The sequence below is a fragment of the Dufourea novaeangliae genome, unplaced genomic scaffold (assembly GCF_001272555.1).
Source record: "Dufourea novaeangliae isolate 0120121106 unplaced genomic scaffold, ASM127255v1 scaffold125, whole genome shotgun sequence".
Classification (NCBI taxonomy): domain Eukaryota; kingdom Metazoa; phylum Arthropoda; class Insecta; order Hymenoptera; family Halictidae; genus Dufourea; species Dufourea novaeangliae.
This window is the reverse complement of record NW_015374020.1, coordinates 3,990,413-4,002,872: the sequence shown is the minus strand read 5'-3', so window position 1 is coordinate 4,002,872 and position 12,460 is coordinate 3,990,413. Positions and strand designations below refer to the sequence as shown.

The 12,460-nt window shown below is 31.2% G+C and overlaps 1 protein-coding gene across 1 annotated transcript; it reads left to right on the top strand.

Annotated features, from left to right (window-relative positions):
* The first annotated feature begins 1,604 nt into the window (after positions 1 to 1,604).
* LOC107188970 (endoribonuclease Dicer) lies at positions 1,605 to 11,340 on the top strand. The gene is made up of 26 exons (XM_015577375.1): positions 1,605 to 1,770; positions 2,524 to 2,685; positions 2,782 to 2,959; positions 3,035 to 3,274; positions 3,428 to 3,719; positions 3,804 to 3,880; positions 3,954 to 4,057; positions 4,576 to 4,714; positions 4,789 to 4,919; positions 5,004 to 5,244; positions 5,315 to 5,575; positions 6,117 to 6,386; positions 6,657 to 6,833; positions 6,894 to 7,098; positions 7,183 to 7,504; positions 7,581 to 7,939; positions 8,036 to 8,184; positions 8,316 to 8,423; positions 8,499 to 8,798; positions 8,879 to 9,094; positions 9,239 to 9,439; positions 10,007 to 10,088; positions 10,177 to 10,397; positions 10,715 to 10,886; positions 10,954 to 11,029; positions 11,169 to 11,340. The coding sequence occupies exons 2-26, from the start codon at positions 2,528 to 2,530 to the stop codon at positions 11,326 to 11,328; spliced, it is 4,839 nt and encodes a 1,612-aa protein (XP_015432861.1). The 5' UTR covers positions 1,605 to 1,770; positions 2,524 to 2,527; the 3' UTR covers positions 11,329 to 11,340.
* The last annotated feature ends 1,120 nt before the right edge of the window (positions 11,341 to 12,460 follow it).

Genomic DNA, 12,460 nt, shown 5'->3' with positions numbered 1-12,460 from the left:
GTAACTTTAGTTCAATTTAAAAACACATAATTATACTACAGACTTTATACAATCACAGCTTACATAAAATTATAAATCCAACAAAATAAATGATTCCTTTAAAACTTAATAAAATTTTTACTTTCTTCTTAACTCCTCAAAGTCTTTTATAAAGTAAATAAGCTAGTGTTTAACTCTAGTCTTCATAAAATAATGTACATAGAACAATCTATACTTGCATAAAGATCTGCAGTTCACATGTGATGTTTAGGAAACAGAAGAAAATGTTATGTAATTAACACAAATGCTGAATTTGATCGAATATCCGCGTATACATTAGATATTTCAAACTGTGTTTGCATTGATTTATATGTTCAAAAAACTATAGTTAGTACTTACCATCTTGTAGCTATTTCAATGTGTTTCCTTCCCAGACGCATTTTTCCTGAATCTATAATAATTCAAAATAAAGTCAATGCATTCAATACTTAAATATAGGTTACAAAACGTAAAACATATTGGATACAGTGGAAGAATTACAAGTGCTTATTTATTTACTGTAAATAGATACTGCAATAAAGATTGTGTATTCCTTTCCTCTTCAGTCTCGTCCTTCTACGTACTTCTACTGCCTTCTACTGTGATTGTGTATGACTATGTGTGACTGTGCAGCTGTGCGGAACGGTCATATTCACAGCAACCAGGTCCGGAAACTCTCGTGGTGGGGGTGATCCCTTAAACTTAAAAGAAACAAAGTGTACTTTCAAACTTTGCCATGAAGCGAGGGCACTACAGTCTTTCGACAGTCATTTCTAATTCCTATGTCGATGGAAAAAAGTGGCGTAGAGGTTTCTACCTCTTGGTATTGGGAATTACTGAAATTTATGCCAAATTAATATTCGATTTAATATTTATTTCAGTACCTAGAATGAATTTTCCAAGTGATAGGAGACCATTACTCTGTTGCATTTCGCAACTGGTAATATTTAGAATCAAACGCTATCTGTTGAGAATTCTAAGAATAAGTAATTTTAATCTATGCCTACAGATGACAGTGTAGCTACATGTATTTATTCTTAGAATTCTCAACAGATGGCGTTTGATTCTAAATATTACCAGTTGCAAATACGCAACAATCCTTACGCCGATTTTTCCCCTAGTAGAAGCCGAGGTTGTTCGTCGGTGTAGAGTTCAATGGGAATAAATGGGAACAAACAACTCAAATCCGGGACATCTGGTCACCTTAATATACGTAATAAATTTTTTGGGAGACAATAGTGAGATGAACAACGCTATGTATTTTGTTTGGTGGTTACTGGTTACCTGTCTGTAGAGGAATTCCTATTTCTCCTTAACGAATTCCTACTGTAACACATAGAGGTTGTTAGAACTGGAGTTAGAGGTGTACTGGGTGTACCGGTCTATAGAGATGGGCAGGATGGGTAGAAATTATCATACATTCGAATCATATGTATCAACCAATCAAAGTTATGTATGATAATTTCTACCCATCTCTACTGATCTATATACAACATAAATATATCAACGTATCATACAGTATCATAGTTGGGAAATTCCCTACTTCCCTCATCGCACACAGGTCTACAGGGCGTATAGTCTGGAAGGTCTAGAACAATTACCGATACATATGGATAGATAGTCACCAATAGTCACAATAGTCACGAAGGTCGCGAAGGAATAACATTGTGATTCATATACAAGTGTACAACGGATCTACTATACAATTGCTACAGTACAGATAATATTAGGATACAAACGTAATTTACGCTGGTATTATGTTCATTCCTTTAATTCTTTCTTTCCTCGTACATGTTATTTGCACTGTATTTTTTTAATATAAGAAACAGTATCAACTGTTATCAACACATTTAACCATCATACATCGAATTATATTGAATGTCATTTTGATCCCTTTGTTACGACAGTCGATTGTCGAGAAATCGGATCTTATTACAGTAATACAAACAACTATTTTATCTTTCTTAATATCATTTGAAAAATGGATTTCGGAGAAATAATGCATTCAAAACTGAAAAGAAAACTTTATTCTGTAGAAAATATATCGGAACTTTTATTATAGGTAACAATCACAGAATCATAGTCATCCATCGTCAGTCACAATACGTTGCTCCGGCATTCGGTGTCTGAGAGTTAAGACTATTATTGTAAGCGTCATGAAAAACTACGAATGTTTATGCAAATTTTCATTTTCAAATACCATTTTACATTAATCTGAATCAAAGAATAATTCATTTCATCTATTAAAAATAATACAGCCGACTTTATTAGTATTTTTATTAAAATATTTTATTTTAATATGTTTTGAATGTACAAAATAGCTATAAATGCATACAATTTACAGTTTATTTATTACATTTTTTATTATATTAGGTTTTAAACAATTATGTATTTTATAATTGAGTTAAATTTTCAGTCATTTTTTTTTTATGGTTTATTGTAAATGTTATACCTCTGTGCAATTTGTTAATATTGATATATTAATATAAATGTATTTCTGTTCAGGATAATGGAAGAAAATGCAAATGAATTTACACCAAGAGCCTATCAAATTGATTTATATGAAACTGCACACAAACAAAATACAATTATTTATTTACCAACTGGTAGTGGAAAAACTTTTATAGCTGTTATGCTTATTAAAGCATTAAGTGCTGATATACGAAAGTACATATTTGTAATTGAAACTTATAATATTGCTTAAATATTTCTTTTCACAATGATACAATCAAAATTATACTTATGAATTTTATTTTATATTAGACCTTATAACGAAGGTGGGAAACATACTGTATTCCTAGTTAATACAGTCCCTTTAGTTACACAGCAAAGTGAATATATTGCAAGAACAACTGGATTGGCATGTGGAGGATACTGTGGTGATATGGGGGTTGATTGTTGGAAAGATGCTGAATGGGCAAAGGAATTACAAAAATATCAGGTATTTAAAATTTATTTTACATTATTTAAAACTAATGTTATATATGCGAATGTTATACATACACTATTGTTGCAGGTTTTAGTAATGACATCTCAAATTTTGTTAGATGCAATTTGTCATGGGTATATACTTTTAAGTAGAATAAATTTACTGATATTGGATGAATGTCATAGGGCTGTGTCAGATCACCCAATGAGACAAATTATGCAACGCTTTCAGTTTTGTCCTAAAGAAGAACAACCAAAAGTTTTAGGTTTAACAGCTACATTATTAAACTGTAATACAAACATGCCTAAAGTAGACTCAACTGTTCAGGTAAATTCAGAGTATATTATTCAAATTGAGTATTTTAATAACACAGTAATTTTTTCAATAAAGTGTTTTTATTGAATATTGTTTTTCATACAAATCAGCATGAGAACAAAAACAAAACTGTATTGCATTTACAATGTTTGAATTTCACTACAGGCTTTGGAAACCACACTTCATGCAAAAATAGCCACAGTGAATTCTGCATCAGAAGTTCAAAATTATTATGGGATCCCAAAAGAAACAATTGCTAAATTTGATGCTTATATTATACCTGATGTTGGAATAGTTATTAATAATTTAATGGATAAAATAATAGAATTTTTGAACAATATAGAGTTACTGATTTCCTTCAGGAACATTGAAACGAGTGAAGAATTCAAACCGAAATCTGTAAATAAAAAACTGAAGTCTGTACTACTAGATATTAGGGAACAGTTTGCACATGCTGGTACAGTCATAAGATCCAATGAGGATGTATTTGTATTAAATCTTTCATGTATGTACATTTAATTGAATTTCACTTATAATGCAGGAATATATGGAGCAAGTAAATCTATTTTACTTCACATGATCCAAATAGAATGTATAAAAAAAAATACTCAAGATGTGGTATGTGATAAAGTAATTTAAATTAGAAATGACAAGTAAATTTTGATTTGTTAATCATAAATTATATGTCTAGGAAACTGCGTACGTTTTGGAATACTTTATTTCAGAATTCACAAGATTTCGGAAATTATTAGAAGATGAAATGAAAGATAATGCAGAAGCAAACAAAATTCACAGGTTTGTTTTAATTATATTTATTCTAATAAAGTAAACTCCTTTTTAATCGGTTCTTATAAAACCGGACTCCGAGCTGGATAAACGAATGGCCGGTTAATCCGAAAATATATGTCAAATATCATATATGAAGTTAATATAAATAAAAAATAGAACTAATAACCATTTAAACAATATGTTAAAAAGTACAATGTTAATTTCTATATGTTCAGAAGTACACTTAGCATTATAAGCGTTATATAGGAGGGACATGGTAAATTTTGTATGTATTTCAAAATTAAATCCGAACAATGTGTCAATTGTTGTCCCGCTGAGGCTCTCAATGAAAATGCGGCTGGTTAAAACGGAGATCGGTTAAAGCGGAACCGCATAACACGGAGTCTACTGTATACTTAATTTTTAATTTTACTCGTACAATCTAAATATGGTGGTGAAATTAGTATATAAAAAATTCCGCTTTTATTGTACTAATGTAAATTACACAGTTTAACAAATGATATTGGTTTATCGTGTTATTGCAGCTATTCATCCGATCAAGTACGAAAACTTTTTGCTATATTAAAAGAATTCCACAGAAACAGGTTTGATAATCAGAAATTCTGTTGTATTATCTTTGTGCAGCGACGTTTCACAGCAAGTGTATTGTATCACGTATTGAAGGTAATTGTTAATTTCTCTCGAAATTTAAAAGAAATTAATTGGCTATAATTGTAGTACAATTTTTATTATTTTAGAATTTATCTAGATATGATGAAGAATTTAAATTCTTAAAACCTGATTACTTAATTGGTTTTTCAAATGATCCTTACAAAACTAGCAAAGAATCAGTATGTTTATCTAAATGGAATATGGAAGTTTTACACAAGTATGATTGTATTCGTTCAACCTGTTCAGTGTAATAGAAGTTACAAATGAATGTATTTTGTTGCTTTAATTGTAATCTCTTTAGATTCAAAAATGGCTCCACGAACTGTGTTCTTGCTACAGACGTTGTTGATGAAGGTATAGACATACCAACTTGCACGTTGATTGTAAGGTATAATTTGCCAATGGATATTAGATCGTATATACAAAGTAAAGGAAGAGCACGGTATATGACTAGCCAGTACACCTTATTGTTGTCTAAATCTGACAGTAACTATATATCACGACTTGAAAGTTTTAAAAGAACAGAATCATATTTACAAAAGGTACTGTTCCTATTCGCACTTCTTCTCTTGCCTTAACTTTGGTTCTAATTTATTAAAATTTTCCATATAGCTATTAATTGGTCAAACGCAATATCGTGAAGATATATCCGAAAAAAAAATTAAATCTGAATTGTATTCATATGAAATAGAACCGTACACTGTTGTACAGCCTAATGGAACAGTGTGTATCATAACAGAACAGTCAGCAATATCTATTATAAATATATATTGTGCAAAATTAATGAATTTGAAGTATGTATGCTTAGCACCAACTTGGAAATTATATAAAATAAAGCAACATAACCACGGAAATGAAGATGAATTATACAAGGTATTAGAAACTATTAAGTCGTTGCATATAAAATTTCGGTTTCACCGATTACAATATTTCATGGTATTCTTATGAATGAAAGTTATTAACAGTGACTACTACTTGCATATTATATTAAGATAGAGAATGTTCTGCACATTTTACAATATTTATGTCAACAGTAAGACTGCTTATGGAGTATCTAAAATACATTAATACAGATGATGCACTACGATTAAAATTCATGAAATTTTATTTAAGGTTCTGATATAGATACAAACTCGGTACAATTAATACTGTTTTCTAAATATTAGTTTCAAATTCAATAATTTACTTCCAAGACCTTAGGTTTTCAATAATGACGGAGTGAGCGTACATGTGATTCATTGAGGAATGTAAACAATCTTTGATCTACAAAATTCTCTAAAGTCCGACAGAATATGAAATGCCGCAAATTTTATATGCAATGACCTTGTATTACCAATTTTACTTTTGTTTAGGAATTATTTCCTTGAGTGTGCTTATAATACAATAGTCGGTTTCTCGTAAAAATGTTTTTTAGGTGTCGCTTAAATTGCCAATTGTGTCTCCTGTAAAAACTATAGTAGAAGGAGATCCTATGGTATCCATTAAATGCGCAAAGAGGTCTGCTGCATTGAAAATGTGTATAGAACTGCATAAACATGGTGAACTATCTGATAAGTTAATCCCCAAGACGGTGGATTCTAGGATACAGAATTTAAATTATTTATTCCCAAATTGGGAAGAAGAGGATAAGTCCGAAACAAAAATATATGGGACATACAAAAAGAAACGACATCATAAACTACAGGTAAATCAAGATGTAAACTGATTTTATATATGTATTTACAATTTTTCTTCTATTTTTCAGACACGTATATAGGCTCCTTTCTTTCTTGGTGCTATTTAAAAACACAATATAACATCAATTCTTATGCAAGGAAGATGCTTTCAAAATTTAGTTTTTGTTAATAAATTCTTATCTAAACTATTACCTTACTATTATCTTCTAAAACCAACCTAAATATCGTTACGACCGATTCGTAGACTACCTTGAATCTACTTTAAATATTATTTTCAGTTTCCATCAGCTCTGTACAGTGCATATCCCTTGCCAAACGAGGAAGTGTATCTTCATCTACTTCAGGCGACACCTACGTATTCATTAGCACATGACGATAATCGTTCTTTGGTGTTTTATAATTTACTATCTAATGGCGCGGGTTTTGGGATACTTTCTTCGAAGAGAATGCCGCAGGTAGAACCAATTTTTTATGCCAATGAAACCAACATTTAATCGCTTATATTTTTTATATAGGTACCGTCTTTCCCAATTTTTATGAATGTCGGTGAATTACAAGTTGACGTTAAAATTAATGATACACCATTGTGTTTGTCTGCAACAGAAATGAAATGTATAAAAGCCTTTCACGATTTAATATTCAGTAAAGTTGTACGAATTATAAAATCATTTATGGTATTCGATAATTACAATCGTGATAATTGTTTTCTAATTGTCCCAGGTAAGTTTAAAAATTACATACATCGATGAAACGAGACAATCTTGTTTTATAGAAATGAGGGGTGAATAAATCATAATGTTCTAGTTAATGAAAATAACGAAATAAATTGGAAGGTGATACATGAATATCAGCAAATACAGTACATACCACCACCAAATCCTTTTTATTTTGAGTATGATGATTACGAGCTGGCATTAGTTGAGCCAAACTATAGAGCGGCTACAAATGTATATGTAGTCACACAGGTTTGCGAGGACCTTACACCAAGTTCATGCTTCCCAACTGAGAATTTCTACTCGTATGTTCATTACTATAAACAAAAACATGGCCTAACAATAAAAAATTCAAATCAACCAATGTTAGAAGTAAAAACGATATCAAAGAAAATTAATTACATAAAACCTAGGTAATGAACAAATACATCGTTGTTTAGAATTTGAAGGAACTTTCAATTTATAACTAATTTCAATTTCTGTGAACAGACGTATGCAATCCGAATCAAAGAAGCGCAAATGTATAGACACGGATAATGATTTGAAGGAGCATCTAGTTCCAGAATTATGTACTATAATTAAATTTCCAGCTTTATATTGGCTGAAAGCGACAATGTTGCCTTCCATATTACACAGAGTTTCGCAACTTTTAATTGCGGAAGACTTAAGGTGTACTATAGCTAAGGAAGCCAATTTAGGATTAGTATGCAGTGATAATCGTTGGCCTTCGTTAGTAATTAAAGATGAAGAAAGAGAAGAATCGCTTGATTCTATAATGGAAGTTTCTCTTGATGAATGTGTTGAAAATCCGCAACCAGAACCGGTATTAAGCGGTCCAGAAATAGACGGTACACATAATATTTTTTAAATCTAACTTATTTCATCAACGCAACGAACTTACATTGATTTTCTATGCTGTTTTTAAATTTGATTTTTTTACGTAGTTTTGAATACTGACGCGCTTTGTTATCCATGGGAAAAAGATGAAGAACCGCAAAATTTATTCAAAACCATTGAAGATGTTCGAATGATTGATATTGAGCATTATTGTCAATTTATGACTAGCGGGTACAATACAGACGCCATCACAATGGTAATCGTCAGATAATTTACAATTCTTTAACATAAAATATGCAGTCATCAGTGCATAAGTTTCTATCTTTTTTTTTAGAATTACATTTAATTTATAAATATTTGAATGTTACATGAAATATGTTTTTGCAGACAATTAAGCAAGTTAAATTTAAGAATAAGCCGTCGGTTCCATTGCGTAGTTTGAAAATATTATCGACGGATAATTCACGAAGTCCAGACCCTGTACAAATTACGTATGTAGGTATATTTTGCATTTCCTTTACGGCAGTTACAGTATACAAAAACATATTACAGAAACATAATTTATTGTAGGCGCTGACAAGTAAATTAGGAAATGATGCGTTTGACTTGGAACGATTGGAGACATTGGGAGATGCATACTTGAAATTTATTGTATCATTATTTTTGTATACTAATTTTCCAGACTATAACGAAGGTCCACTGACAGCATTGAAGGGAAAGATAATTGGAAATCGTAACCTTTACTACTGTGGAACAAAGAAACTGATCCCAGGACGTATAAAAGTCGATGACTTTATACCCTTAAGCAATTTCATTGCTCCCACGTATGCAATATTTAGACCGCTTCAGGAGCTGTTATTAGCGGCGCAGGTTTGTTAATTTAGTAGTTGAATATAATTACCATAACATTTTTGTAAAAGCATTATAAAATTTTCTTTCTTCGATAAAAGGTATCGCCAAATGTTTTGTATGAAATACACATACCAAAAAACGAACAATTTAATGGCTGTGTGACTGAAGTTACACAAGATACAATTAAAACTAAGATTTTAAACTGGGAACAGGCTGAATTACAAACTGGTCTTGAGCATTTTCTTGGAATACAAACTGTTTCTGATAAAACAGTTGCCGACTGTGTAGAGGCACTGATAGGGGTCTATCTTACAGTAAATACAAAAATATGATATTACTCCTTTTGTGTAAAGTGCTTAAATAATGAATTTTATATCTGTTGCACTGCTTCAACGTCATATTAAACATGAATGAAATTGTATTCCTAATAATTCATTGGTACATTTATGTTTTAACAGAATATGGGTATTAAACATACTGTCACTTTGCTACAGTGGTTCGAAATTTTGCCAAAACAAACTGATGTTAATCAGTTATTATTTAGTGTGTCTGAAAATTCTATTATTGATGCCGAAACTATCAATTATTTCATGCCGTGGGCTTCCGATATAGAAAAGAGACTAAGTTACAAGTTTCAAAATCGAGGGTTTTTGTTACAGGTATTTCGACATTTTATTACAATTTTTGGTACACACACTATTAAGTTGAATCATAAGTTCCGTCTGTTGCGAATAGTGAAAATTTGTTAACTAATAATGACGATGGAAAGTACAGAGTGTGGCTAAACCATGTGGTACAAGTGTACCAAGAAAATGTTGATTGTATGTGTAAAAATAATGTAAAATAAGATTTTTTTGTATGGTGTTTTGTTCTCGAAAAAATTGACTTTGAAATCCAACTGATATGCATGTATTCGAGCTTATAATAAGTAGACGCAGTGAATGAATAATACATAAGCATATTAACCAAATCAATTTTATCGAAAAACGAAACTTCGTACGAACTAACTTTAATTTATATTTCGAATTTGATTTTACACCTAAAATTATTTCTTTCTCGGTTGTTCTACGAATTTTGCCACATCCTGTACATAGCAGATTAGTAGAAGAAAGTAAAAATTACTAGTGATTTGATAGAATGTTTTTGACAAATCAATTTGCATAAACGTCAATGTTACATATTTAATTACGAAGTACAGTTATTTTCACATAGAACAAATGTTTTAGGCTTTCACACATCCCTCGTTCAGTGCAAATACTACAACTGAATGTTATCAAAGACTGGAATTCCTTGGTGATGCTATTCTTGGTAAGAAAATGTTTAGAAGCTTGGATTAAAGTTTTCTCTGGTATTAATTTAAAATAACCATGTGTAAACAAAAGCTTTATTATTTCAGACTTTTTAATTACGTGTTATATTTATGAAAATTGTGGAAATTTAAATCCTGGTGCTTTGACAGACTTAAGATCTGCTCTCGTTAATAATATTACATTTGCATGTTTGGCTGTGCGATATGGTTTACATACTGCGCTTTTAGCTTATGCGCCACAGTTGAATGATGCTATAAATCGTTTTGTTAAATTCCAAGAGGAAAGGGACCATGTTGTAAATGATGAGGTACTTTACATTATAAAAAAATATTGAACGCATTGCATTTTAAATTGTAATCGGTCATGTACAAGGTGTGAGATTGTACGTACAAAAACAAATCGAAGGTAACAAAACACACTCAGTCGTATTTTAATGCAAGTATTTTAATGCAATCGAGTTGGTGTCGTTTCGAATTCCATTTTCTTGAAAAAGAAGTTTTTCGAGACACAATTTCATTCCACCGTTTCAATTTGTTATTGTACATACATAGAATCACCTTTCACGTGTATCAACCATTGCGAGACATATTGTGTACATATATTTTTAAGAACCTGTGTTTTCAGCTTTTATGGATTTTACTAGAAGAAAATGAATGTAATATGGCTGAATATGTAGACGTCCCTAAAGCTCTAGGAGATATATTTGAGACTACGATAGGTGCAATATATTTAGATTGTGGAAAAAGTCTTACCACAGTTTGGGAAATAATTTATTCTCTCATGTATAAGGAAATTGGTAAGCTTTATGAATAAAAAGGAAATACATGAATTATATTTTATTTTAAATATTAACTGTTCTTTAGATGGATTTAGTAAAAATATTCCTAAACAACCGGTTCGTGTAATACACGAAACTCAAGGAGCCCACCCACAATTTTCGTAAGTGTAATTAATTTTTTATTAGAAAAATTTATTAGATGAGAATTGATGTTTTTAACTTTATTTTATAATCATTCACGCTTGCATCAACATGTGCAGCATGGTACTGATATATATATTGTTGTATTTTTGTTTGTAGGCAAGTAGTTCCTATTGAAGGCTCGAATTCTTGCATGGTGTCATTAAAAGTCGTTATTGCTGGGAAGTTGAAACTCTTCCATGGGTTTGGTGGAAATAAAAAGCAAGCCAAAAGCGCTGCTGCGAAGCAAGCTTTAAAATATTTGTTGTACAAAACTTAAGGAAAATGAATTGCATTTTAACGAATACAGTAAATCTTCGATGAGTGTCACAAGGCTCCTCGGTCCTCTATTACGATCCTAAATCTCATTAAAAAGCCAGCGTTACACCTGGATACCCTCAAATTACTGAACAATGTTCTTGGATATATCTTTCTATAAGAATTGTCGATATTACTATTAGAGGTGTACGAATACCCTAGATAAGTGTGTCTCAACCTTTTTGCCAGACGACTAAAATCTTGAAGCCAAATACTTCCATTTAACTAAATATGAAAAAATGTACGACTAACGAATTAAAATAAAACAGGCTGTTTAAGGTAGCAGTTTTCTTTTCACGACTCATAGGTTGAGAAACTGCCCTAGATTACGGATTTGGAATGCGACGAAGCGGCGAGATGTTTATACTCCCATATTAAGGAGCATTTATATTACGACGCGCCGAACCAGGACGAGCTTAGTAGTATTTATACATACTTTCCTTCGAGTCACATAAAATAATATTTTTCTCGGTTTGTCGTTGGCTCGTCCTGTGCTCAACCCGTCCTAGTATAAATGGACCTGCATGCGAGTATCGAGATCTGGCCCATACCACTCTCAAATTTGTCCGTTGCGACTGGAAGCTGGGGTTCCCAAGACATGGAACGATCCGCACATCCCTACTATTCATGAAGTCTAAACATCGTTCCAAAAGTTCATCTCGATTTAAATTTCCGTGAAGTGTCTGTATAGTATCTTCAAATTTGATACATAAAGGTGGCTATGTTGATGTTCTAAACGCTTTCTACCAAAAGAATTTTTAAATGGAAATTACATTGTTTTGGGCGGTATAAACAATCATTTTATGAAGAAAAAATTCTATTATTGAAGCCACTGGTGAATACCCGGCAGCACAACTCGACTTCAACCATTAACTTAAAATTAAGATTTAATGTTTTACAGAACATAACTCTGTACGATGGAAACATTTGATTTCAAATAATTGTATTCTTTATATCTGTAATTCCTTTTCTTATATATACAAAAAAATTGTACGTTGTTTTAACGTTACGAATATTTTTATATGCAATTTGTATAGTTTGACAATAATTCTTATAATATACAATTACAATATTTGTAAGTAAATAATTCTCTA

What these genes read in the sequence shown, in the direction of transcription:
- LOC107188970 (XM_015577375.1), top strand. Translation starts at nt 2,528, where the DNA reads ATGGAAGAAAATGCAAATGAATTTACACCAAGAGCCTATCAAATTGAT. An exon ending in CAGAATCATATTTACAAAAG is followed by an intron (nt 5,245 to 5,314) that starts GTACTGTTCCTA and finishes TTTTCCATATAG; the next exon opens with CTATTAATTGGTCAAACGCA. An exon ending in AACGACATCATAAACTACAG is followed by an intron (nt 6,387 to 6,656) that starts GTAAATCAAGAT and finishes TATTATTTTCAG; the next exon opens with TTTCCATCAGCTCTGTACAG.